Genomic DNA, 26079 nt, shown 5'->3' with positions numbered 1-26079 from the left:
ACGAGTTACACGCGAGGCACTTGCAAGTGTGACTCCGGCCTTAGTATTTATTCCTTCCTCCGGTCTATATCATCCCTTGTACATTCACTTACTTCTTTTCCCCTACCTGCTGGAATCAGAGTAGTTGTATTGCATGCCATCTTGATAGTTAATGGGGTATCCCTTGAATTCCGATTGTTGGGACAGCCAATGAATAGTGGGCCCACAGAGTGCATGCCCAATCTCCACTCCATTCATTGTCTACATGAAAAGCAATGTGCTGTGCTGTGCTTTCTCTGGCAGTCCCACAGACAATGAATAGGACTGAGGAAAACTCAATTTTGGAAATCAACCTTTAAACCCTTACCTGGTTTAGAAAGTTACTGCTGATGAGCAAATTAATTTGCAGAACACTAGACCAACAGCCAATTTTAGGACTAGATGTCTGCCTGACAGCAGCTCTGTGGACTGGCCCCTGGTAGGTGCAGTATCACATACCATCAATCCACAGTGTTGTATGTTGCACCAGGCCTACAAATCAGAAGAGGTGGGGGGGAAGGGGGGGCAAAATAGTGATACAAATTCATACAGGGCGGGAATTTGTAATCCTGAATAATACCAGAACATTTAGTTTAAGATATCTGTACACATGCTATAAAATGTCTGCTTTTACTTGATTTGTACCCTTTGCTTTATGCATTAATAAACATGATCTGAGAGATAGATATAGCTATACAGTGGAACCTTGGATTAAGAGTAACTTGGTTTGAGAGCATTTTGCAAGACAAGCAAAGCTTTCTAAAAGTTTCTAACTTGGTTTAAGCGCAATGCTTTGCAATAAGAGCAAATCCTCACCGTGCACACTTCTGGTTCCATCCTTTCACCTCGCTCTGAAGGTAACGTTCCGTACATATGTACTATATACTGTATACAGTATACCATTGTACAGTATATACTATATAGCATATCAATTTGCATTTCTGGATACAGTATTGTACTTAACCAGTACAGCACATTGCTTATACTGTACCTCTCGCTCACCAACGATTCTATTATAATCTAACGTGCAGTTTAAATTTCTTTACATGGTTTTACTGTACATTATTTTGTATTAGTGTACTGTAATAATTTTATATGAATACAGTACATTCATACTGTCGGGGTCGTAAGGACTGGAGTTTGGGAACCACTGGTTTAAACATTTGGTGCCTTGGATTAGTCCAATTGTGTCGTAACCAATGCTGATCGAATATTCAATCGTAGTTAGACAAAGTGTAATTGAATCACTAAACGGATGGCTGAATGCAGAGACCAGTACTGCAGTTGGCTTTATAGAGTGATTGTAGAGATATGCTGAATGTTGGCTGCAGCCTCGGAGCGCGCTTCCTGCCCCTCTCTGGGAAAGCTTCTTTCTGCCTCCCCGCCTGACCGCACAGGAAGTGACACAGCTTACGACTTGCCGCTTTTTGGACAGCCAGTTTCAGAGAAGCTGTTGTACCCATATATGGACATTCAAGGCGCCTTGAGATGTAACCCTTTGTAACTCCCACAAAGTCTGCTTCATCTTCAAAAGGCGATTGGAGAGCTATGAGAACAGAAAGAAACATAAGAATATGGATATTGGAACATGAAATGGTGTGTGGGCGGCGATACTCATTCAGGAGCTCTGGCTCGGCTGTGTAGGGTGAGGCAGGGGAGAGTTTCAGCATCTTTCAGTTTTGCTCATAGTAACTGTTAGCCACTTCCTTTCCACAACCCCAGCACATGAACGCTTGTAATGAACGTGTGGTAGGAAAAGGGTTAAGAGCGCACTGTGGCGTTGTCTAGTTTCACACTTACTATGTATTTCACACAGTAAGTAACTGTCCGTCATTCTCCGGAAGAAAGCAGCCAGGCAGATCTCTACAGCAGGTCCACACTTACAATATGACAAAATTGAATAGGACATTTATTGAGAAGAAAGAAAAAAAATGTAAAACACTGTCACCTTTCACAGAACATCTTTATTGTTATCTTATCAAACAAATAATGAAAACGTCCCCATAACTCTCTACTGGTTCCTATTTGTCAGTTCTAAGACAGTGTCCTGTCTATGTGGTGCACTCAGTGGCACAACCCTTCCCCCAGCTGCAGGGAAACCACAGCTTCAGCAACATAACAGGAAAATAAAACCAACGGAAGAGAAGACACAGACAGCAACCAATCTCTGCTCCAGCCCTTCTTCTGCAGTCACGTCTTGATGGCAGTGTCTCTGGATTTGTAAACCACACCACGGCTCTTCAGCTCACGTACAATACCTGTAAGACAGTCAGACAGTCAGGGTGCAGGAGAAAGACGGCGAGACCCTGCCTGTAACAGAAGAGACCCCATCCTCTCCTCTAAGGAGGACACAAATATCCCACAAAATAAACTACAGATCTGTCAGCAGATACATGATACAAAACTGCATACGTTATTAACTAGATCTACAATCCAGATAATACTGGTGTACTTACTTTACAAAGGCCAATCTGACATGCAATTTCAAAATAAGTACACCAGCATCATTCGGATCTATTTTATATCGTATGCACTTTGTATTGTGGAATATGGTAACATTTCATTTCAGGTGGGAAAATCTAGAGGATGTTACAGCCATTCTGACAGATTTTCAAAATAAGTACACAAGTTTAAAAAAAAAGTCTAAGATTTAATAATATGCAGTTTATTTTGTGACATCCACCGAATGAATGATTGGCCATCATAAAGCCAATCATTACACCTATGATAGTAGAGATAACTGGCTTTAAGCTATATAAATTGGCTCTAGTGGTCTGAACAATTGCACATACCGTATTTTTCGGACCATAAGACGCACTTTTTTTCCCCCAAATGTTGGGGGAAAGTGGGGGGTGCGTCTTATGGTCTGAATGTGGCTGCGGGGAATGTGGGTGCTGCGGTGGAGAGGGTCATCGGGGGCACGAGCAGGCTGTAGCAGCCTGCCGTGACCACGTGGACCCGCTCATTTAATATGCACGCCCATTCCCCGCCCATCATCCCTCAGCGCTGAAGCCGGAGCTGACAGGTGGGCGGGATGATGGGCGGGGGATAAACAGCCAGCTCGCATGATCACCCCTGGCAACTACGGCCTGGAGTGATCATGTGCGGCTGTATTCACTGCACCCCGTGCATCATCATCAGCGCGGGGAGCAGTGAATCAGTGTACAGCACTCACCGTTCCCCTGCAGCATCGCTCGTCCTCCCGTCTGTGTCAGCGGCAGCGCCGCTGATTGGAGCCGTCCCCATTACCCTGCTGGATCGCGATCATCTCCTGTGTTTGTGCCGGCGGCTGAGTGGAAACTAGCGGCGCGCACAGCGATTACGTCATCGCTGTGCGCACGTGTCCACACGCAGCCGCCGGGACACTGGCACAGACACAGGAGATGATCGCGATCCAGCAGGGTAATGGGGACGGCTCCAATCAGCGGTGCTGCCGCTGACACAGACGGGAGGACGAGCGATGCTGCAGGGAGTGAGGTAAAGTGAGGTGAGTATGAACGTTTATTTTTTTTTATGTGCCACAGGATGCGGCCATACACCAGGATGGGGGCATATTATGAGCCGGATGGGGGCATATTATGAGCCGGATGGGGGCATATTATGAGCCGGATGGGGGCATATTATGAGCCGGATGGGGGCATATTATGAGCCGGATGGGGGCATATTATGAGCCGGATGGGGGCATATTATGAGCCGGATGGGGGCATATTATGAGCCGGATGGGGGCATATTATGAGCCGGATGGGGGCATATTATGAGCCGGATGGGGGCATATTATGAGCCGGATGGGGGCATATTATGAGCCGGATGGGGGCATATTATGAGCCGGATGGGGGCATATTATGAGCCGGATGGGGGCATATTATGAGCCGGATGGGGGCATATTATGAGCCGGATGGGGGCATATTATGAGCCGGATGGGGCCATATGCCATGATGGGTTATATAGCAGGATGCGGCCACATGCCAGTATATAGCAGGTTGCGGCCATATGGCAGGATTACGGTATATAGCAGGATGAGGGACATATACTGTATATACCAGGCAGGGAGGATCATTACCAGGATGCGGCACCTTAGTAGAGAATTTGGGGACATTACCCCTATAATAGTGTCAGCAGCAGATCCTCGCCCCATGACAGTGTGTCATGACCACATTTTTTGCTTAAAATTTTATTTTCCTATTTTCCTCCTCTAAAACCAGGGTGCGTCTTATAGTCCGAAAAATACGGTAACTCTCTCTAATATAAGCTCTTTTCTCGCCATCCGCTCTATTGAGGCCGAATCTGTAAGTCAATGACCAGACAATAAAAGTTTACTGTATAAGAAGAGAAATGGAGTAGTGATGCTCAAAATCATTTTATTAAAGTGCTATGGCAGACTAAAAACACCAATGGTCAAAGAAAGTGCAAGGAAAAAGCTGGGGTCAATATCCTACTGACTAGAAAGTAATACACCAATGCATATAATTCACATTAACAGGGTATTGCAAATGGCCCATATGACAGATTAAAGTGCATAGATGATTAAGACATATACCAAAGACAGTCTCTCTCTTCCCCCTGATGAAGCTGGGTGGCATCAAACTGATGTGAAACGTACGTTGGGGAATCCGGTCTCCTGGGACTATATCCACGTTGACGATGGTGCCTGTGGACTCTGCCACATATACACTGGTATGTTAACCAGAGGCACTTTTGCTCATTAATTTGGTGTGGCCTCTATTTTATTGGTGTTCACAGGTACCTATTGTATATGTCTTTATAATCTATGCACTTTAATCAGTCATATGGGCCATTTGCAATACCATGTTAATGTAAATTATATGTATTGGTGTATTACTTTGTAGCCAGTAGGAAATTGATCCCAGCTTCTTCTTTGCACTTTCTTTGATCATTGGCGTTTTTAATCTGCCATAGCACTTTAATAAAATGATTTTGAGCATCATTACTCCATTTCTCTTGTATTTGCTCAGTATGCTTTTCACCCTTCTTTCTGCACATTTGTGTAAGTGGGGTATATGCATTTAATCCATATGGATTTTTTTTTTTAATATACGTTTACAGTAGTTTGCAGTGAGCGAGAGCATGGGCAAAATCATTTCAATTCCTGCAGCGTTTACTGTATGTGAAGCAGCAGCTATAATATTTAAGAATCATGTCCCTCTAAGGATTAAGTTGTGAAGCATTTACCTTGAGGAAGTCTTCCTGTGACGGACACGGCATACACCCCGGGTTTGAAGTTAGCTGAGTGCAAGAGAAAGGCAGCATTAAGTATATCAGTCAAACAATGAAAAACGTCACATGAATTCCCTGCGGACACGGATTGTCCTGGAGTTTAGGGCCCTGTGCGCACGCTGCGGATTTTGCCGCGGTTTTGCTGCAGAAAATGTGTCTAACATTGCTACAGTCATTCCCCAACAAATCCTATGGGTTTTAAAAAATACTGTGCGCACACTGCATTTTTTTTATACCTGCGGATTTTCCGCTGCAGAATTAATGAGCATGTCACTTTTCCGCAAGTACCTGCGGTTTTTGCCATAGATCAAGGTAAAAATCTGCAGGGACCAACCTGCAGGAAATCCATGGTAAAACCGCATGCGGATTTCGCTGCAGTTTTTTAACGCGGCTGCGGGATTCTTTAAGAGGGTCCGGTTTTTCTTAAGAAAAAGGCACTTTGTAGTGCGCACATAGCCCAACATGGCAAAAATACAGTAACGCCGGTCCCCTCTCTACCCACAGCTGAGGAGCAATGCAGCTCACGTTGTGTGATACAGACTGATGGAAAAATTCCCTGACCAGTCCATGTGAAAGGAAAAAACCCAAACCATATATTAGAGATGGTTCAGGTGTGAGCGGTGGGGATAAAAAAAAAAAATAAAAAAAAATAATGTATATTATATATATATAAAAAAAATTATTATGCTTGTACATTTAGGCCAGAGTCACACTTGTGTATGACGCACACGAAAATCTCGCATTGCACCAAAACCAATGAGGCAACTCCTGTCTGGGTTTTTTTTCCACTCAGTTCCAATTGTGCCGGGGGGTGGGGTGGGGGTGTTCACACATGTCATTCATCATACATCCGTGTGCTGTGTGAGAAATACATATCCAAGAACATATCCAAATCGCAAGACTGGCAGAAAAACGCATCACATACGGAATGCTCAGACCACATTTTCACAAAAAAAAAAAAAAAAAAAAAAAAAAAAAAAAAAAGGAGCAGCGTCTCGTTGCTGCAGATTATTACTCTGACAGCGCTCGTACAACTTTCCAGCATGAGAATTGGACTGTGACCCAGGCCTTAGCAACGAATCTGCACCAAAGCCTTAGCTTATGTGCAAAAGCAATTTTAGCTTTCGATTTCCCATGTAAAAATCCACAAGATAAGCATGGCAGTGAAAATCTGCACCACCCAAAAATCCACATTTTTTAATTTATATTTTATAAAAAGTAAACCACATTTCTTTGCTGCAGACTTTTTGTGGTAAATCCACAATGAAAATCCTCAGCAAACCTGAATGAGTCTGTATATAACCAGACTGTCAAAAACGGCCTCCGCTATACAGCTGCCGAGAGCTGGGAGGAAGCAGCTCGCCACCAGGCAGCCGGCGGAAGAGGCTACATCTAGACATAGATTTAGGCGGAGAAACTTATTATTGCAATAAAAAGAAGGGAATTTTGTTTACTTACCGTAAATTCCTTTTCTTCTAGCTCCAATTGGGAGACCCAGACAGTGGGGTGTATAGCTACTGCCTCTGGAGGCCGCACAAAGAACTACACTTAAAAGTGTAAGGCCCCTCCCCTTCTGGCTATACACCCTCCCGTAGGAGTACAGATTCCTCAGTTTTAGTACCAAAGCAAGAAGGAGGAAAGCCAATAACAGTTTCAAAAACAAATTCAATCCGATAACTAGATCGGAGAACTTAAGAAACAACGTGAACAACATGTGCACCCGAAAAAACGAAACCCTAAAAACAGATAGGGCGGGTGCTGGGTCTCCCAATTGGAGCTAGAAGAAAAGGAATTTACGGTAAGTAAACAAAATTCCCTTCTTCTTTTTCGCTCCTAATTGGGAGACCCAGACAGTGGGACGTCCAAAAGCAGTCCCTGGGTGGGTAAAAAGATACCACATGAACGGGCTGTCATACAGCCTCTTCCTACAGGTGGGCCACCGCCGCCTGAAGGACCTGTCTACCTAGGCTGGCGTCTGCCGAAGCGTAGGTATGCACTTGATAGTGTTTGGTAAACGTGTGCAGACTCGACCAGGTAGCCGCCTGGCACACTTGCTGAGCCGTAGCCTGATGCCTCAACGCCCAGGACGCACCAACGGCTCTGGTAGAATGGGCCTTCAGTCCAGATGGAATCTGAAGCCCAGCAGAACGGTATGTGTGAAGAATTGGTTCCTTGATCCACCGCGCCAGGGTGGATTTGGAAGCTTGCGATCCCTTATGCTGACCAGCGACTAGGACAAAGAGCGTATCCGAACGGCGTAGAGGCGCCGTGCGAGAAATGTAAATCCTGAGTGCTCTCACCAGGTCCAACAGATGTAAACCCTTTTCAAATTGGTGAACTGGATGCGGACACAAAGATGGCAAAGTGATATCCTGATTGAGATGAAAGGAAGAAACCACCTTGGGAGAAAACTCTGGAATTGGACGCAGTACCACCTTGTCTTGGTGAAATACCAGGAAGGGAGATTTGCAAGATAACGCCGCCAGCTCGGACACTCTTCGAAGAGACGTGACCGCTACAAGAAAAACTACCTTTTGTGAAAGCCGAGAAAGGGGAACCTCTTTCAAAGGCTCGAAAGGCGGCTTTTGAAGAGCAAGGAGAACCTTGTTCAGATCCCAGGGTTCCAATGGCCGTCTGTAAGGAGGAACGATATGACGAACTCCTTGGAGAAACGTGCGTACTTTAGAAAGCTGTGCCAAGCGCTTCTGAAAGAATACGGATAACGCGGAGACTTGACCCTTAAGCGAGCTAAGGGACAAACCTTTTTCCAACCCAGACTGCAGGAAGGAAAGAAAAATTGGCAATGCAAATGGCCAGGGAGAAAACCCTTGAGCCAAGCACCACGCTAAGAATATCTTCCACGTCCTGTGATAGATCTTAGCTGAGGATGGTTTTCTAGCCTGTCTCATTGTGGCAACAACTCCCTGAGATAAACCTGAGGCCGCTAGGATCCAGGACTCAATGGCCACACAGTCAGGTTCAGGGCCGCAGAATTCAGATGGAAAAACGGCCCTTGAGACAGCAGATCTGGACGGTCTGGTAGTGCCCACGGTTGGCCTACCGTGAGATGCCACAGATCCGGGTACCACGACCTTCTTGGCCAATTTGGAGCGACGAGTATGGCTCGCTGGCAGTCGGACTTGATTTTCCGGAGAACTCTGGGTAACAATGCTAGAGGTGGGAACACATAGGGGAGTCGGAATTGCGACCAATCCTGAACCAAGGCGTCTGCCGCCAGCGCTCGGTGATCGTGAGACCGTGCCATGAAAACTGGGACCTTGTTGTTGTGCCGTGACGCCATCAGATCGACGTCCGGCGACCCCCAGCGGCAACAGATCTGTTGAAACACGTCCGGGTGAAGGGACCATTCTCCTGCGTCCATGCCCTGGCGACTGAGAAAGTCTGCTTCCCAGTTTTCCACGCCTGGGATGTGAACTGCAGATATGGTGGACGCTCTGCTTTCCACCCACGTCAAAATCCGCTGGACTTCTTGAAAAGCTTGGCGACTGCGTGTTCCCCCTTGGTGGTTGATGTACGCCACCGCCGTGGAATTGTCCGACTGAATCCGAATCTGCTTGCCTTCCAGCCATTGTTGGAAGGCTCGCAGGGCAAGGTAGATTGCTCTGATTTCCAGAACATTGATCTGCAAGGTGGACTCTTCCTGAGTCCACGTCCCCTGAGCCCTGTGGTGGAGAAACACCGCTCCCCACCCTGATAGGCTCGCATCTGTCGTGACCACTGCCCAGGACGGGGGAAGGAACGACTTTCCCTGTGACAATGAGTTGGGGAGAAGCCACCAACGTAGAGAATCCTTGGCAGTCTGAGAGAGGGAGACAGTCCTGTCGAGGGACGTCGATTTCCCATCCCATTGGCGTAGAATGTCCCATTGTAGAGGGCGCAGATGAAACTGCGCGAACGGGACTGCCTCCATTGCTGCTACCATCTTTCCTAGGAAATGCATGAGGCGCCTCAGTGAGTGCGACTGGCTCTGAAGGAGAGATTGCACTCCGGTCCGTAGCGAGCACTGCTTGTCCAGTGGAAGCCTCACTATCGCTGATAGAGTATGAAACTCCATGCCAAGATAAGTCAGAGATTGGGTCGGGGTTAGATGAGACTTTGGAAAGTTGATAATCCACCCGAAAGTCTGGAGAGTGTCTAGCGCCACCTTCAGACTGTGTTGGCATGCTTCTTGAGAGGATGCCTTTATAAGCAGGTCGTCTAGGTACGGGATGACCGAGTGACCCTGCGAGTGCAGAACAGCTACTACTGCTGCCATGACTTTGGTGAAGACCCGGGGGGCTGTTGCCAGACCGAAGGGTAACGCTACGAACTGTAGGTGCTCGTCGTGTATGACGAAACGTAGGAAACGCTGATGCTCTGGTGCAATCGGCACGTGGAGATACGCATCTTTGATGTCTATTGATGCTAGAAAATCTCCCTGAGACATTGAGGCTATGACGGAGCGTAGGGATTCCATCCGGAACCTCCTGACTTTTACGTGTCTGTTGAGCAACTTCAGATCCAGGACGGGACGATACGATCCGTCCTTTTTTGGGACCACAAACAGATTGGAGTAAAAACCGTGACCCTGTTCCTGAAGAGGGACGGAGGTCACCACTCCTTCCGCCTTTAGAGCGGCCACCGCCTGCAACAGAGCATCGGCTCGGTCTGGTGGTGGAGAAGTTCTGAAGAAACGAGTTGGCGGACGAGAACCGAACTCTATCCTGTACCCGTGAGATAGAATATATCTCACCCAACGGTCTTTGACATTTGCTAGCCAAATGTCGCCAAAGTGGGACAGCCTCCCACCGACCGCGGGTGTGGGCATCGGAGACCGCAAGTCAGGAGGACGTCGTTTTGGCAACGGTTCCTCCGGCTGGTCTTTTTGGGCGTGACTGAGACCTCCAAGAATTTGAACGTCTCTGGTCCTTTTGAGTCTTTTTTGACGAGGCGAATTGGGACCTGCCCTGTCCTCGAAAGGACCGATAACCAGACTGACCCTTCCTCTGTTGGGGCTTGTTTTGTCTGTGTTGCGGTAAGGAAGAGTCCTTACCCTTGGAGTGTTTGATGATTTCATCCAAACGCTCTCCAAACAATCGGTCACGAGAAAAAGGCAAATTGGTTAAGCACTTCTTGGAATGAGAATCTGCTTTCCAATGTCTCAACCACAGAGCCCTACGCAAAACAACTGAGTTGGCTGACGCCACTGCCGTGCGGCTTGTAGCGTCAAGAACAGCATTAATCGCGTACGACGCGAATGCCGCCATTTGCGAGGTCAATGGTGCTACCTGCGGGGCAAATGCACGTGTGACAGAGTCGACTCGCGCAAGCCCGGCCGTGATAGCTTGGAGTGCCCATACGGCCGCAAAAGAAGGCGCTAATGACGCTCCAATCGCTTCATAGATGGATTTCAGCCAGAGCTCCATCTGCCTGTCAGTGGCATCTTTAAGTGCCGCTCCATCTTCAACAGCAACCAAGGATCTGGCTGCAAGCCTGGAAATTGGAGGATCCACTTTTGGACACTGGGTCCAACCCTTGACCACTTCAGAGGGAAAAGGGTAGCGTGTATCTTTAAGTCGTTTAGGAAAACGCCTTTCAGGATAAGCGTGGGGTTTCTGGATTGCGTCTCTGAAGTCAGCGTGGTCCAGAAAAGTGCTTAATGTACGCTTAGGGTATCTGAAATGGATTCTCTCGTGCTGCGAAGCTGACTCCTCCACAGGAGGAGCTGGTGGGGAAATATTCAACATCTTATTGATGTTAAATATAAGATCATTAACTATTGCGTCACCATCTGGTGTATCTAGATTGAGAGCGGTCCCAGGATCAGAATCCTGGTCAGTTAAGTCCGCCTCATCACCCATAGATTCATCCCGCTGGGATCCAGACCATTGAGATGAATGTGAAGGCCCGTCATAACGAGCCCGCTTAGGCTGCCCGGGGCCATCGTCCGAGTCAGAGTCTTCACCCTGAGGTGTAGATGCCCGTCCCGGAGCTAGGAGCTGAGGGGGACCAGGGGGCAATACATGCACAGTGTCCGTGGTCTGAAGTACAGGCCTAGCTCGCAATGTGTCAAGAATTTGTGACATAGTGAGAGACATTCTGTCAGCAAAAGCTGCAAACTCAGTTCCTGTCACCTGGACAGCATTCACAGGTGGTACACCCTGGGACACGTCCAGCAGAGGTCCCGACTGTGCAAGCGCCGCAGGGGCCGAGCACTGCACACAATGGGGGTCCGTGGAGCCTGCCGGTAGAAAAGTCCCACATGCGGTGCAGGAAGCATACAATGTCTGTGCCTTGGCACCCTTGCGTTTTACGGGCGACATGCTGCTGGCTCTCTGCATGTGAGAGAGTCTATAGCCAAAGGGCGACCAGCGCTATGTAATACCAAGTATTTGTAGCAACAAAATACTAAGAATACTACGAGCACAAGAGGGGGTGAGCCCTGAGGGCTGCTTACCGCCCGCTGAACAGCGGGTAAGAGGCTGCTGAATGCCTTGTCTGGGTCTCCCCGGCTCCCCTCTGCAGCTCAGCGTCTGCAAGAATGGCTGCCGGCTACTGTGGAGAGGGGCGGTCCGTGGGAGTTCCCAAACAAAAGTGCGGGAACAGTGTCCCCTCTGTGCTGACTGTGAGGGCTGGAGTATGTAAAAACGACTCCAGCCCTCAGCGCTGATGCCCTGGCCAGCGTCCCGCCCCTCTCCTGACTGGCAGGTCTGTGGGCGGGAACGAACGCAAGCAGGCCGCAAAAGCCGGGGACTCGAGTTATCAGCGCGGCCGCCGTAAAAGCGCGGGCCGCGCTGAAGTCCCCGGCGCACCGCAAGTGCCAGCCGCGCCGCTGTTCGAGCGGCCGGCGCGACCGAGTTCTGGACGTGGGCAGCGTCCCGCCCCTCTCCTGACTGGCAGGTGTGGGGGCGGGAACGAAAGGAAGCAGGCCGCAAAAGCCGGGGACTGTAGTTATCAGCGCGGCCGCCGTAAAAGCGCAGGCCGCGCTGAAGTCCCCGGCGCACTACAAGTGCCAGCCGCGCCGCAGTCCCAGCGGCCGGCGCGTCCTATTCCCATAAATGTGCCTGCTTCAGCAAAGCTGAATGAGGCCATGGCACAGGCGCCGCAGCGCTGATGTCCCCCGGCGCACTACAACACCCAGCATGCTGCGGTGTGAGCGCCAGATACACGGGGACACAGAGTACCTTGAGGATGCAGGGCCATGTCCCTGATGTACTCCGCTCCATCCAGCATCTTCTCCAGGGGCTGTAGATGGAGCACGGTCTCTGTGCCTGGAGACCGGTAAATCCCACTTCACCCAGAGCCCTGTAAAAAGGGATGGGGAAGGAATCAGCATGTGGGCTCCTGCCGCCGTACCCGCAATGGGTACCTCAACCTTACAAACACCTCCGACATAAGTGGGGTGAGAAGGGAGCATGCTGGGGACACTATATGTGTCCTCTTTTCTTCCATCCGACATAGTCAGCAGCTGCTGCTGACTAAAAACAATGGAGCTATGCGTGCGTGTCTGACCTCCTTGCGCACAAAGCTAAAACTGAGGAATCTGTACTCCTACGGGAGGGTGTATAGCCAGAAGGGGAGGGGCCTTACACTTTTAAGTGTAGTTCTTTGTGCGGCCTCCAGAGGCAGTAGCTATACACCCCACTGTCTGGGTCTCCCAATTAGGAGCGAAAAAGAAAAACAATTTCCCTTCTGTCTTGTGCTCCACTGCCTGTACCTTCAGTTTCGTATTAGTTACTTGTGTATACACACACACATTTAGGTTAATGGGTCAAAAAGTTCAGATTCAAAATGTGCATTTCCATACAGTATATAAGCAAAAATATAGGCCGTGCGCTTAAAATTAGGAGATTGATTTACCCAAGTATACAATAGCAACATTTCAGCTCATAGGTGGCTGAGCCTTTGTCAGGCCAAACAGCATTAACCCTGGTGTGTTGTTTTTTTGTCCGTTACATGTTTATATTTATATCTATTTAGATCCTATAGTGACAAAACAGCAGTTTCCATTTGCCAATAAGGTTTATAAAATAAAAAAATAAAAAAAACAGCCAGAGAAAACCTTACAACTGTCCGCACACAAAGTTTTTCAATCTTCTCTGCTACATTGACTTGCTGGTGAGACTTCATAAAGCACAACCAAAAAGCATTGCTGCAGCCTGGATAATGGAGGAGCTGGATTTCAGGCTACCCGAGACTAAACTCTAGCTATATACAGGTATGTGATAAAAATGTAGCAAGCCATGAGGAAACGTAATATCAAAAATAGCAGCGTCCATACGCAACATTCATGAGTAAAGATACTTTAAGGCTATGTGCGCACGTTGCGTAAAAACATGCAGTTACGCTGCGCTTTGTAGCGCAGCGTAACTGCATGCGTCCTGCGTCCCCTGCACAGTCTATGGAGATTGTGCAGGGGCCGTGCGCACGTGGCGTTTAAGAGCGCAGCGCTTCGGCTACTGCCGAAGCGCTGCGCAAAAAGAAGTGACATGTCACTTCTTTCCTGCGCTTTGCCGGCAGCTCCTGCTCTGTCTATGGCAGGAGCTGCAGGCAGAGCGCATGGAATCGGCGCTCACTACGGACATTTCTGCAGCGATCTAAAGCGCACATGTGCTCTTCAGATCGCTGCAGAAATTTCTGCAGGGCTTGTACGCAACGTGCGCACATAGCCTAACTCCTTCTCTCAAAAGGATGTAAATATGTGGCAGAGTTGGGATCTGCATGTGCAGAGGGAACTAAAAACGGAGCCTGCGGCACACATGGCAGATTAGACCTGTGGTGTATGTGCACATACAGATTGTGCCTGACCCCAGCTGGAGTGCAAATAATCATTGCACAGCAAGGTGAAAACCACTTGCTGTGCGTATATAACATCTTTTTTCAAAGAACTCCGGCTTCGAAAGCCATGAGGTGGTAGAAAGAACTGACCTGACCATTCTTCAGGCGGCTTAAGCTTGGAAGCTGCCACCATCTTATAAAGGGTACTTTACACGCTGCGACATCGCTAGCGATCTCATTAGCGATGTGAAATTCTAGATCGCAAGTGCGATCTTTCGAGATCGCACATAGGTTATTTTACGCATGTGCGATCTCGAAAGATCGCACTTGTGATCTAGAATTTCATATCGCTAATGAGATCGCTAGCGATGTCGCAGCGTGTAAAGTACCCTTAAGTCGGATTAAAAAAAGCCACTGCAAAAGCGTCAAAGAGTACACTTCAGGAAAAACATTACTGTCTACTTCAAAAACAATGCAGGTATCTAAAAGCCATTGTTTGCACATACCCTTACATAGCCAGTATCTGTCTCCAACGTGCCACTGCTGAACTCCGATTGCTGCTGTTAACCATTTAGAAGTCGCTGTTAATTTCTGACAGTGGCATCTAAATGGAGCAGTGGCATTTTATCACCCTTGTGACTAAATGAATTTCACTTATAATAAAAAAAAAAAAAAAATATCCACCAACAACTACAATTATATTTTTAGTATATCTCTCCTATTAAAGTGTTTTATTTCTTTTGAGTGGCATACTTCCAAATTCACTAGAAAAACCTATGGGAAAACCATGATCAGATTGGGAGGAAGAAAAGAAAAATATAAACATTAGACACACACAGACACACACAGACACACACACACACCTGAAATACTACAATGAGCAAAAATACAAACGCAACACTTTTGTGTTTGCTCTAATTTTTCATGAGCTGAACTTTAAGATTTAAGTTCTTTTTCTATGTTCACAAAGGGTCTTTTACTCATATATTGCTCATAATTTTGTCTAAGGCCTTATTCACACATCAGTATTGTGCATCAGCGTTTGTATGCCAAAGCCAGGAGTGGAACTTACAGGGAAAAGCTGTAATTGAAAGACTGACAACTGTTCTGTGTATTGGAGACAGTCCTTGTTTTCGGCATATTAATACTGATCAAAAATACTGTGAGTTAATGAAGACTAAAACAGTGTTCGCGAGCACTTCTCCTTTGAAGAGATAATCCATCCACCTCACATGTGTGGCATATCAAGATGCTGATTAGACAGCATGATTATTACACAGGTGTGCCTTAGGTTGGCCAGAATAAAAGGCCTCTCTAAAATGCGCAGTTTTACAGCATTGTGAATATGCTGGATGTTGAGGTCCTGGGCTGGTGTGGTGTGGTGACATGTGGTCTGCGGCTGTGATGCCGGTTGGATGTACTGCCAAATTATCTGAAACTACTTTGGAGACTGCTTAGGCTAGTTTCACACATTCAGCTTTTGGCCAGACTCCAGTACAGTGCGATACAGTACAATGGCAGCGCAGCAACTTCCGGATCACATGCTCCAGTCACATGACAGCATGTGACCATAGCTTGCTGCACTGCCGTTGTACTGTATACACTGTACTGAAGTGCGCCAAATCCGACGAAAAGCCGGATCTGTGAAACTAGCTTTATGGTAAAGAAATGAACATTCAATTCACAGGCAGCAGCTCTGGTGGACATTCCTGCAATCAGCATGCCAATTGCACACTCCCTAAAAATTTGCGGCATCTGTGACATTATGCTGTATGATAAAATAGCACATTTTAAAGTGGCCTTTAATTGTGGCCAGCCTAAGGCACACCTGTGCAGTTATTATGCTTTCTAATCCGCATACTGATATGCCACACCTATGAAATAGATGGATCATCTTGTCAAAGGAGAAGTGCTCCCTAAGGCCGGGGGGGGGGGGGGGGTGTCACACTTTTGTGTGACTCGTTCGAGTATCGGATCGCACTGCCCGGACCGGCCGCGGCTCTCCTGAAAGGAGCGGGTCAGCATCATAGAAATACATACAGGAGAGCCGCTCCTGACAGAAGAGAAGCCCAGTCCAGGCAGTGTGATCCGATACTCGCACGAGTTACACGCAAGTATGACTCCAACCTAACACAGATTTAGACATTTGTGAACAATATTTGAGAGAATAAGACCTTTGTGTACATAGAAAGTCTCAGATCTTTGAGTTCATGTCATGAAAAATAGGAGCTAAAACAAGTGTTAAGTTTATATTTTTGTTCACTGTAATCCACATTACTTCTGAAGCTTATAGCAAATGTATTGATGTACTCACTTATTCTCTGCCATTTGGATACCCAGCTGTCATCCGGACTCATCATAGCAACAATCCTGTATATACAAGTAAAAAAAATTCCGATAAATGCAAATCCCATAGACTCAAATGGGTAATGATAATTAGGGCATGCTCACACGAGCGTGAAAAACGGAAGAGTGCAATGCGAGAAAATCTCGCATTGCAGTCTGACCAATGTTAGTCAATGAGGGCGAGCAGTTGGTCAGCTTTTCTCGTATACAGATTCTGGATTAGAGAAAAGTTGCAACATGCTGCGATTTTCTGCGAGAGCCGTAACACTGGCACCCAGTCAAGTGAATGGGTGCAACAGAAACATTGGACTGCACTAGGATGTTACCCCAGGGCAGTGCGATATACGCACACACTGACAATGGATGAGATTGGGGGGGGGATTAACCCCTCCCTCTCCTCTGATGCACCCGCCCTCAGCTTCACAGCTGTAACCTGATTGCAGAGGATCGGGTCACAGTCGCATGACACTCGGCTCACACTCGCAGCAAAGCCTGAGCTGGGGGTCATTAGCATATCGCATCCGATGCCATATGTTTGTGTGAGTCCAGCCTTAAAGGGAATCTGTCACCAGGTTTCTGCTAAGTAATCTGAAAACAGCAGGCCTTAAGGGCTGAGAGATTTTAGGGATGTGTCAGTTATGCCTCCATCACACGCCTGTGTGTAGACACGTACAGCGCCTACAAGTAGTATTCAACCCCCTGCAGATTTAGCAGGTTTGATAAGATGCAAATAAGTTAGAGCCTGCAAACTTCAAACAAGAGCAGGATTTATTAACAGATGCATAAATCTTACAAACCAACAAGTTATGTTGCTCAGTTAAATTTTAATACATTTTCAACATAAAAGTGTGGGTCAATTATTATTCAACCCCTAGGTTTAATATTTTGTGGAATAACCCTTATTTGCAATTACAGCTAATAATCGTCTTTTATAAGACCTGATCAGGCCGGCACAGGTCTCTGGAGTTATCTTGGCCCACTCCTCCATGCAGATCTTCTCCAAGTTATCTAGGTTCTTTGGGTGTCTCATGTGGACATTAATCTTGAGCTCCTTCCACAAGTTTTCAATTGGGTTAAGGTCAGGAAACTGACTAGGCCACTAAAACACCTTGAATTTTTCCCTCTTGAACCAGGCCTTGGTTTTCTTGGCTGTGTGCTTTGGGTCGTTGTCTTGTTGGAAGATGAAATGACGACCCATCTTAAGATCCTTGATGGAGGAGCGGAGGTTCTTGGCCAAAATCTCCAGGTAGGCCCGTGCTATCCATCTTCCCATGGATGCGGACCAGATGGCCAGGCCCCTTGGCTGAGAAACAGCCCCACAGCATGATGCTGCCACCATTATGCTTAACTGAAGGGATGGTATTCTTGGAGTCGTATGCAGTGCCATCCAGTCTCCAAACGTCACGTGTGTGGTTTGCACCAAAGATCTCGATCTTGGTCTCATCAGACCAGAGAACCTTGAACCAGTCTGTCTCAGAGTCCTCCAAGTGATCATGAGCAAACTGTAGACGAGCCATGACATGACGCTTTGAAAGTAAAGGTACCTTACGGGCTCGTCTGGAACGGAGACCATTGCGGTGGAGTACGTTACTTATGGTATTGACTGAAACCAATGTCCCCACTGCCATGAGATCTTCCCGGAGCTCCTTCCTTGTTGTCCTTGGGTTAGCCTTGACTCTTCAGACAAGCATGGCCTCGGCACGGGTGGAAACTTTCAAAAGCTGTCCAGGCCGTGGAAGGCTAACAGTAGTTCCATAAGCCTTCCACTTCCGGATGATGCTCCCAACAGTGGAGACAGGTAGGCCCAACTCCTTGGAAAGGGTTTTGTACCCCTTGCCAGCCTTGTGACCCTCCACGATCTTGTCTCTGATGGCCTTGGAATGCTCCTTTGTCTTTCCCATATTGACCAAGTATGAGTGCTGTTCACACGTTTGGGGAGGGTCTTAATTAGTCAGAAAAGGCTGGAAAAAGAGATAATTAATCCAAACATGTGAAGCTCATTGTTCTTTGTGCCTGAAATACTTCTTAATACTTTAGGGGAACCAAACAGAATTCTTGTGGTTTGAGGGGTTGAATAATAAATAACCCTCTGAATAAACTTTTCACAATTTAAAAAAAGAAATAACATTCTTTTTTGCTGCAGTGCATTTCACACTTCCAGGCTGATCTACAGTCCAAATGTCACAATGCCAAGTTAATTCCGAATGTGTAAACCTGCTAAATCTGCAGGGGGTTGAATACTACTTGTAGGCACTGTAAATGTAAAATGGTACTGGTGTCATCAGTGTTTCACATCATTGTGACATCTGTTTGCTTTTACCATCAATGCGTCTTTTTTCATGAGTGGCTAATGAAATAAATTACAAAGCTTCTCCTATACCATGGCTCGCGAGCCAGATGTGGCTCTATGATGGCTGCATCTGGCTCGCAGACAAATCTTTAAGAAAAACCCCCCACTATATTTTCCGGTTTGTAAAACGCACTTTTTTTCCTCCCAAAACAGGGGAGAAAAAAAAATGGGGCGAGTCTTACAAACCGCATATGGCTTACCGGGATAGCATGGTGGAGCGGCTCAGGTGTCAGGAGGCAGGGTAGGCGATGCTACGGGCACAGCAAGGGGGTGTCACGGCTCAAGAGGGTCAGTGTACAGAGGATCGCTGATACTGCTGCGGGCTTGCTTGGAAGAGGAAATGCCGTGGCTCAGTTTGCGGCAGTGGAGGGTTGGTGATACTGCGGGCTCCTGGGGTGTCTAGGCAGGCGCCACTGATCTGTGGGCTGCTTTGAATCTTCTACAGTTAACGAGATCGACTTCAAGAAAATGGCCGTGGTGCAAGCCCAGATAGGACACTGCAGACACCTTTGTGAAGTCCATCACGTTGATCTGCGCACGCGCCGCGGTTATTTTCTTGTAGTTGATCTCGTCAACTGCGGGAGATTCAAAGCAGCCCGCCGGCAGATCAATGGTCCTCGCTGTCATGACACCCACGAGCAGCAGTATCGCCGACCCTCCGCTGCCGCACACTGAGCCACGGCACCCCCTCTTCCGAGCCCGTAGCAGTTTCCGCCCACAGCCTACCCTGCCTCCTGACACCTTCTGAGCCGCTCCCCCCTGGCGAGTATGGCTCTCACAGAATGACATTTTAAAATGCAGTGGAACCTCGGTTAACGGGTAATCTGTTTTAAGAGTATTTCGCCTAACGAGCAAAGCTTGCTGTAAATTTGTAACTCAGTTTACGTGCAAGCTTTGTTGAACGAGCAAAATACTCACCGCACACACTTCCGGTTTCGTACTTTCACCGCGCTCTAACCCGCTCTTGCAGTCCACACAAACACACACATATTATGCTCACCTTACCTTCCGTTCCATCGCCGGCCTCCTGGGTCTTATAGTTCGCCGCTACAGGATGTAAATTGGGTAACCATCGCAATGAGGGAGGAACTTACGCTGTCAGCCGCTACTCAAAAGGCAGTGCGCAGACCAATCAGAGGCAAGCAGCTCCTGTCTTTGACGTCAGCGCTCTGGCAGCGGAAGTTCTTCCATCGTTGCGATGGTTACCCGATACACATCCTGTAGCGGCGAACTACAAAAACCGGGAGGCCTGCGATGAAACGGAAGGTAAGGTGAGCATAATGTGTGTGTTTGTGCATGTGTGTAATGGCACAATAGGGGACCAGGATGGGACATTGAACAAGTTGTGGAACAAACGATTTGTCTAAATTGCAATGATTTCCTATGGGAAATTTTGCTTTGCTAGACGAGTAACTTGGTTTACAAGCACACTCCCATAACGGATTGTTCTTGTAAACCAAGGTTCCACTGTATGTGCGTTCATTGCTCTCAGCCAAAAAGGTTCCCGACCCCTGTCCTATACTGTTCAGTGATAAACACATGCAGCGCACGGATTGTACACTGATGCCATCCATGTGTATGTGTTTTTCACGGACCCAAAGACTTGTATTGACCCTTATCTGTCCTGCCAGAATAAAAAAAATGGACATATGAAGGACACCATAGGTTATAATGTGTACATGTGGTAGCCATGAAGAGAGATGCCACACATACTGGAAACACAGACTTGGAAGGAGGCGTTAGGCTGTATACTGTTTCCGTACAATAAATGTTTTGTCACTAGGAGATAATCACTGCCTAGATTACAGCTTACGTATCTGCTATATACACACACACACACACACCAAAAAATTGTATGCAAGCCAATATGTATAATATAAATGACAACGTCTTTATTAAACATAAAAATACATATTAAATATTAAAATGGATATGCCCAGGACGACGGATGGAATAAAGGGATAACACTAAGGCACTTGTTATTAAATACTAATGGACACTATAGCTGCAGTGGAGCTTTTTTTTTTTCTTAATTCTTTATTTATACAACAGACCCTTACAAGCCATAAAGCAGTCAGTTGACAAAATAGACAAAAACAATTGAACAGAGTTTGGTAGAATACATCTCAGTACAAAATCATTAGCATCTGAGCCAACCCCGCAAATTGTCGAACGGGTCCGTTCTTTTTCAAATTTTTCCATAGGCAAGTTAGAAAAGTACCAAAAAATAGGCAAAAGTGCCTGAAGATCACACAGACATCTCTCAACAGGGGAGAGTTCACACAAGATGGGGGAAAAGAAGGGGGGGGATGTAGGAGAGGAGTGGAAGGGGAGAGGGAAAAGGCAGAGCAGGGGGGAGATGGGGAAAGAGAGAGGGAGGGGGAAGGGAGAGAGAGAAAGGGGGAAGAAGATGAAAAGGATCCAAGGAAGCCAGATCCCGTGGAAGCGCTCGTACTGGTCATGCAGGGAGGAGGTCAGTTCCTCCATCTGTAGAAGCTCATCACCCTGGAGGCCCAGAGGGACAGAGTAGGGGGGGCGTCCGACTTCCACTTCAAGGGGATGCATGACCTGGCCGCCATCACCAGAAAGTGCAGAAGCGACTGTATGCAGAGACAGACGTCTCAGTCAATTGAAGAAGGAACAACTCCGGACTCAGAGTCTGCGTCGTTCCAGTCACATGTTTGATCACCTCCCCCACTCCGTTCGAGAACCCTCGGAGGGCCGGACACGACCAGAATATGAGCACAAAGTCCCCCTCAGCCGTCCCACATCTCCAACAGCAGGGGTCTACACCAGGAAACATATTGTGTAATCTGGTTGGGACCCTATACCACCTCGACAGGAGTTTATAATTGGATTCCTGAAGTCTGGAGCTTATTGAGGTCTTATGGGCGAGTGCCAAAATTTTAGTCCTTTGCGTATCTGTCAGGGAAAGACCCAGGTCTTGTTCCCAGTGTGCGAGAAATGTGGGGGGGGAAGGGGTTAGGGGTGGAGGTCGCCAGGGTCTGTTAACATCCTGTATACCAGGGAAAGAGTGACGTAGCGCTCCCTCCCGGGTACACAGCGTTTCAAACTGCGTGGGACGAGCCGTGTACAGCGAGTGGTCGGGGAGAGAGCTGATGTAGTGTCTGAGTTGCATGTACCTCCAGGTTCCCAACTGTCTTGGTGTCTCGCATTCTGTAAGTGCCCCGAGCGAGGGCCAGCCCCCGTCAGTTATTAGGTGACACGCCCGGAAGCACCCCTCCTCTATCCAGCGGCGAAAGATTGGGTCCGACAGACTCGGATAGAAATCTGGGGAGCCGATTATGGGCGAGAGAGGAGAGGGGACTGGCTGCAGTGGAGCTTTAAATGTAAGTCCCCTGCATTACACATCCTCTGCCAATTTCAACTTTTAACAACACCGCTCCTGTGAAGCTCCAGGGAATTGTGACATGCCAGCTGCTCAAATGTCATAAACCAATACAAAGTCTATGAGAGCCTTGTTCTGGCTCCCAGTCAGTCGGAAGTTGAGGGCACAAGATGAAGCCACGGAACCAAAGTGGTGGCGAATAAGGATGAACGCGCCAGAGAGGGAGTTTAATGCCAGGGGCCTAGATTGTCGTAGAAGAAGAGTATTTTCAGCAGGCATCAGACCTGGAGGTTGAGGACCTATTTTGGTTTTGCTTCTTTAGAGCCTTCAGTCAGAGAAGCACTTCCCCTTTCAGTGCTCTAGATTGTGTATGGCATGGAGAGAGGGGGGGGGGGGCGGTTTACTGAAGCTTGACAGAGAAAAGATCATGCTGTACCTCCAGAGAATATACTATATACATATTGCCGAGTACTGCATGATCCTTCATAATCAGTTTAAGGCTCCCAAATGTCAGTGTTTAACAACTTTCTCCCTATCGACGTGCAGAAACTAGAGAGTGGAAGTCTGCAGGATTAAACCTCAAAGAAGTTTGCCATTTTCAGGAACCGAGACCCAGATGCTGTAAAATACCTAAAGTAGTCAGCGCAGGCACTCCCCCTCCCTGGGTCTTGGACCATCTTGCTGACAAGCGTGCATCAATGAGCTCCGCAGCTGTGCCAAGGTAAAAAGCACCAAGCCGCTGAGCTCAGTTATTTGCAACAGAGATGTCATTGCTGCAGACAAAACACAGACCCGGGCAGTGGCGGGGAACCAGCCCTGGGAGCAGGGAGAGCACCTGCTCAGATTAGTTTAGGTGTATTAAAGCACCATTCTAGCATTTGTTTCTTTATTTTACCACTTTACATCCAAGTCCCCTGCCTCCTGTATTATACTCACATTCCAGAGACGTCATCTGTTATTAGCATCTCTCCGGTCGCTCTCCTGTGATTTGTTGGCTCCAGTGTTTCATGGGGAGGTCACAACTTAGTGTAACTCTATGGGAGCCTTGTCATTGGTCTCAGACTTGTACTGAGAGCTTGTGACTCCCGGCCAGTCAGAAGCTGCGGTCACAAGATGGCGATGTCAAGAAAAGGTGAAGATACTGGAGGGCAGAGTATAAGACCAGGGGCATGGGACTGAGATTTATCGCACCACTCCACAAGTGGAAAAAAAAACAAAACAAAAAAACAGCCGGAATGGTGTTCACTTTAAAGAAAATAGAAATTCCCTTTAAAGAATCACTCCCAGCAAAAAATTTATTTGATCATTCTTTCCAAATACATATGTGATGTAGACCTTACCCGGATTCCAACGCACCCCAGTCCTCTCCTGGGTCACGTGACAGCTCACATTTTCAGCTTACACAAGGACTACTGTGTGGGGCAGTGTCATTTCCATCAATGTAAACCTACACAACTCTGGTGTGTGATCTGACGAGTCTAAATGTCGCATGATCCAGAAGAAACACTAAGTAAGAGCTCATTCAGACGACCGTTCAGTTTGTCCTGGTCAGTTCCTGTTTTTTTGCGGACCTGCTGACAGGACCATCTTTTTAATGTCTTTTGTGTAGGATCAGATGGCACATGGAGGCATTTCCGTGTGCATCCGATCCTACAAAAAAAACAAAAACAGATTGGATGCCATATGTCCGTTCCATTATTTTGAAACATGTCCTATTCTCTTCCGTAATAACGGACCGTGACTCAATGCAAGTCAATGGGTCCGCAAAATCCCCGGAAGCTGTAGGGAAGCACTTCTGTTTAACTTCCGTCGGATGCCCCTGCAGTCTGTGTCTATTCCAGCCCCGAGGCCGCCTGCACAGCAGTGTGCCAGCAGCCGCGGGGGAAGAGGAGTGCTGTCATCAGGAGGTTAGTAAAGTTCATTACCTGCAGTGATGATGTCCTGCACTCCTGACGTCAGCGCTTCTCACTGACTTCTATGCCCGCCGCGTTCATACATCACCTTTCGTGGACGGCCCGAAAACTGACTAGAGGTGAAGAAGTCACAGGCCGCTCGCGAAACTTTGCTTGTGAACGCAGCAGTCATTGAACTGTGAAAGTGACTAGCGCTGAAGTCAGGAGTGCAGCGGCTTTCATCCCTGCAGGTAATGTAACTAGCTAACCTCATGAAGTCAGCGCTCATCGTGCCCTGCAGTGACCTGGGCTGACCTCATGATGTTAGCTCAGGTCACTGCACGGCTCTCCCAGCCAATGGTGAACATTCTGTTCTTCACTGACTGGGACAGCGAGTATGGATCATCGTGGGACCCCCTTAATAGATTACGCTGGACCTGGATTTGTTTTTTCTTTCCAATAAATTGGTGAAAGAGGAAATGTGTTGGGGAGTGTAATTTCAAATAAAAATGTCTTTTTTTTAAATTACTGACTGGGTTAGTGATGTCAGGTGATCAAAAACCTATGGGCTTGATGCCAGGTGACATTACACAGCTGGTATCAACCCCATATATTATCCAGTTTGCCACCACACCAGGGCATTCGGGATGAGCCAGGTAAAGTCCCGGGACTGTCGCATCTAATGGATGCGGAAATTCTGTCCGGCTGCTGGCTGATATTAGGCTGGTGGGGCTCCCAATGACGTGGGTCTCCACAGCCTGAGAATACCAGCCAGCAGCTGTGGGGCTTTATCGTGGCTGGTATCAAAATTGAAGGGGATGAGGGGGGTAAACCACACGCTGTTTTTTTTTTTTTTATTGTACTGTACAATATAGACCCGCCTACCAACAGCTGTGATTGGTTGCAGTCAGACAGTTGTGACTCAGCGTGGGGGCGCGTTTGACTGTAACCAATCACAGACAGGAAGGAGTGAATATGTATGAGCCTAATGAGTGGAATGACTCAGGAAGAACATAGAGCTGCCGCGGGAGCAGTGCGACAGCCGTGCCAGTGATCGGTAAGTATGTAGCGCTTGCTCCTACCCCTTTGCGCCAGATTCTGTTACCCATAGACCTTATATGGGGACCAGCATTTGGACACATACACTGGACCGCGAAAAAGTGGAAGTCACATGGATAACACAAGGACTGTATACTGAACGAGACAGACGCGGTTGTCACATGGATGAATCCGTGAAAAAACAGGACCGGTTTTTACAGACCACAAGAACAGAACGGTCGTGTGAATGTAGCCTAATGATGGAAATCGGGAAATATGGCAATTGGTCAATATTGTAATGCTCCTACACAAAGTTCTGCTGAGATGAAACCAAACACCCTACAGTCCTGATCACTGGGAGGACTCTGGCCTCTACAATTTGTCACCTCAGATTCTGTGAACTTGACCATACGTGACACAGCTTTGATCAGGATGTGGCCGTCACCTGTGCGCATTATCCCATCTCACGGAGCATTTTAGAGCCCTGTTTGTGCGATCAGTGGGGTGTATCCTGTGCATAAGTGATAAAGGGTTCAGAGACATACCCATCAAAGGAGGAGCTGGTGCAGTCGTACACCATCTCCCGGTTGCCCTTCATCTGTAAGTAGGCGTCACAGTTATCACAGCCATCGTACTCAAACTGGTCAATGGTCTGCAAAAGAAGAAAACAGAGTGAGACATATGGCGGCCAGTCAGCACAGGACATGGGAGAATGAGGGGGGGGCATAATATGCTGGGGTCCTATACTAGGATATAGGCTCAAGTAGCAGCACCCCGGGCTGTATACACCCAGCACAGATTCAGGGGCCTCCTGAGCAGACCCCCAGCACTGCTGACCGCCCTATGTAATGCTATACACAGAGGGTCCTCTGACCCCGCATTATCAGCACCACAAGTCTCAGCAAAGCCGTCCACAAAGGAGCGCCCCATGAGCAACAAGCCCGCCCCTCACCTTCACCACCGAGCACAGTAAACACGCTCTCAGGTGCCGCAGATCTTTGGGGACCGTCTCCAGCGCCATTACTGCACAAGCCGGAAACACGTCACCGCTATAACAGGAAGTGTAAGCGAGC

At 47.7% G+C, this 26079-nt stretch overlaps 1 protein-coding gene across 1 annotated transcript; it reads right to left on the bottom strand.

The window, feature by feature from the left end:
• Positions 1-1962: 1962 nt before the first annotated feature.
• On the bottom strand, positions 1963-26079 carry SUPT4H1 (SPT4 homolog, DSIF elongation factor subunit). Its single transcript, XM_075333364.1, has 5 exons — positions 25959-26079; positions 25552-25658; positions 16346-16401; positions 5209-5262; positions 1963-2276 (listed from the first exon to the last, which is right to left on the bottom strand). The coding sequence occupies exons 1-5, from the start codon at positions 26025-26027 to the stop codon at positions 2209-2211; spliced, it is 354 nt and encodes a 117-aa protein (XP_075189479.1). The 5' UTR covers positions 26028-26079; the 3' UTR covers positions 1963-2208.

This window comes from Anomaloglossus baeobatrachus, chromosome 2 (assembly GCF_048569485.1).
Source record: "Anomaloglossus baeobatrachus isolate aAnoBae1 chromosome 2, aAnoBae1.hap1, whole genome shotgun sequence".
Taxonomy (NCBI): Eukaryota; Metazoa; Chordata; class Amphibia; order Anura; family Aromobatidae; genus Anomaloglossus; species Anomaloglossus baeobatrachus.
This window is presented reverse-complemented; position numbering and strand designations above follow the sequence as displayed.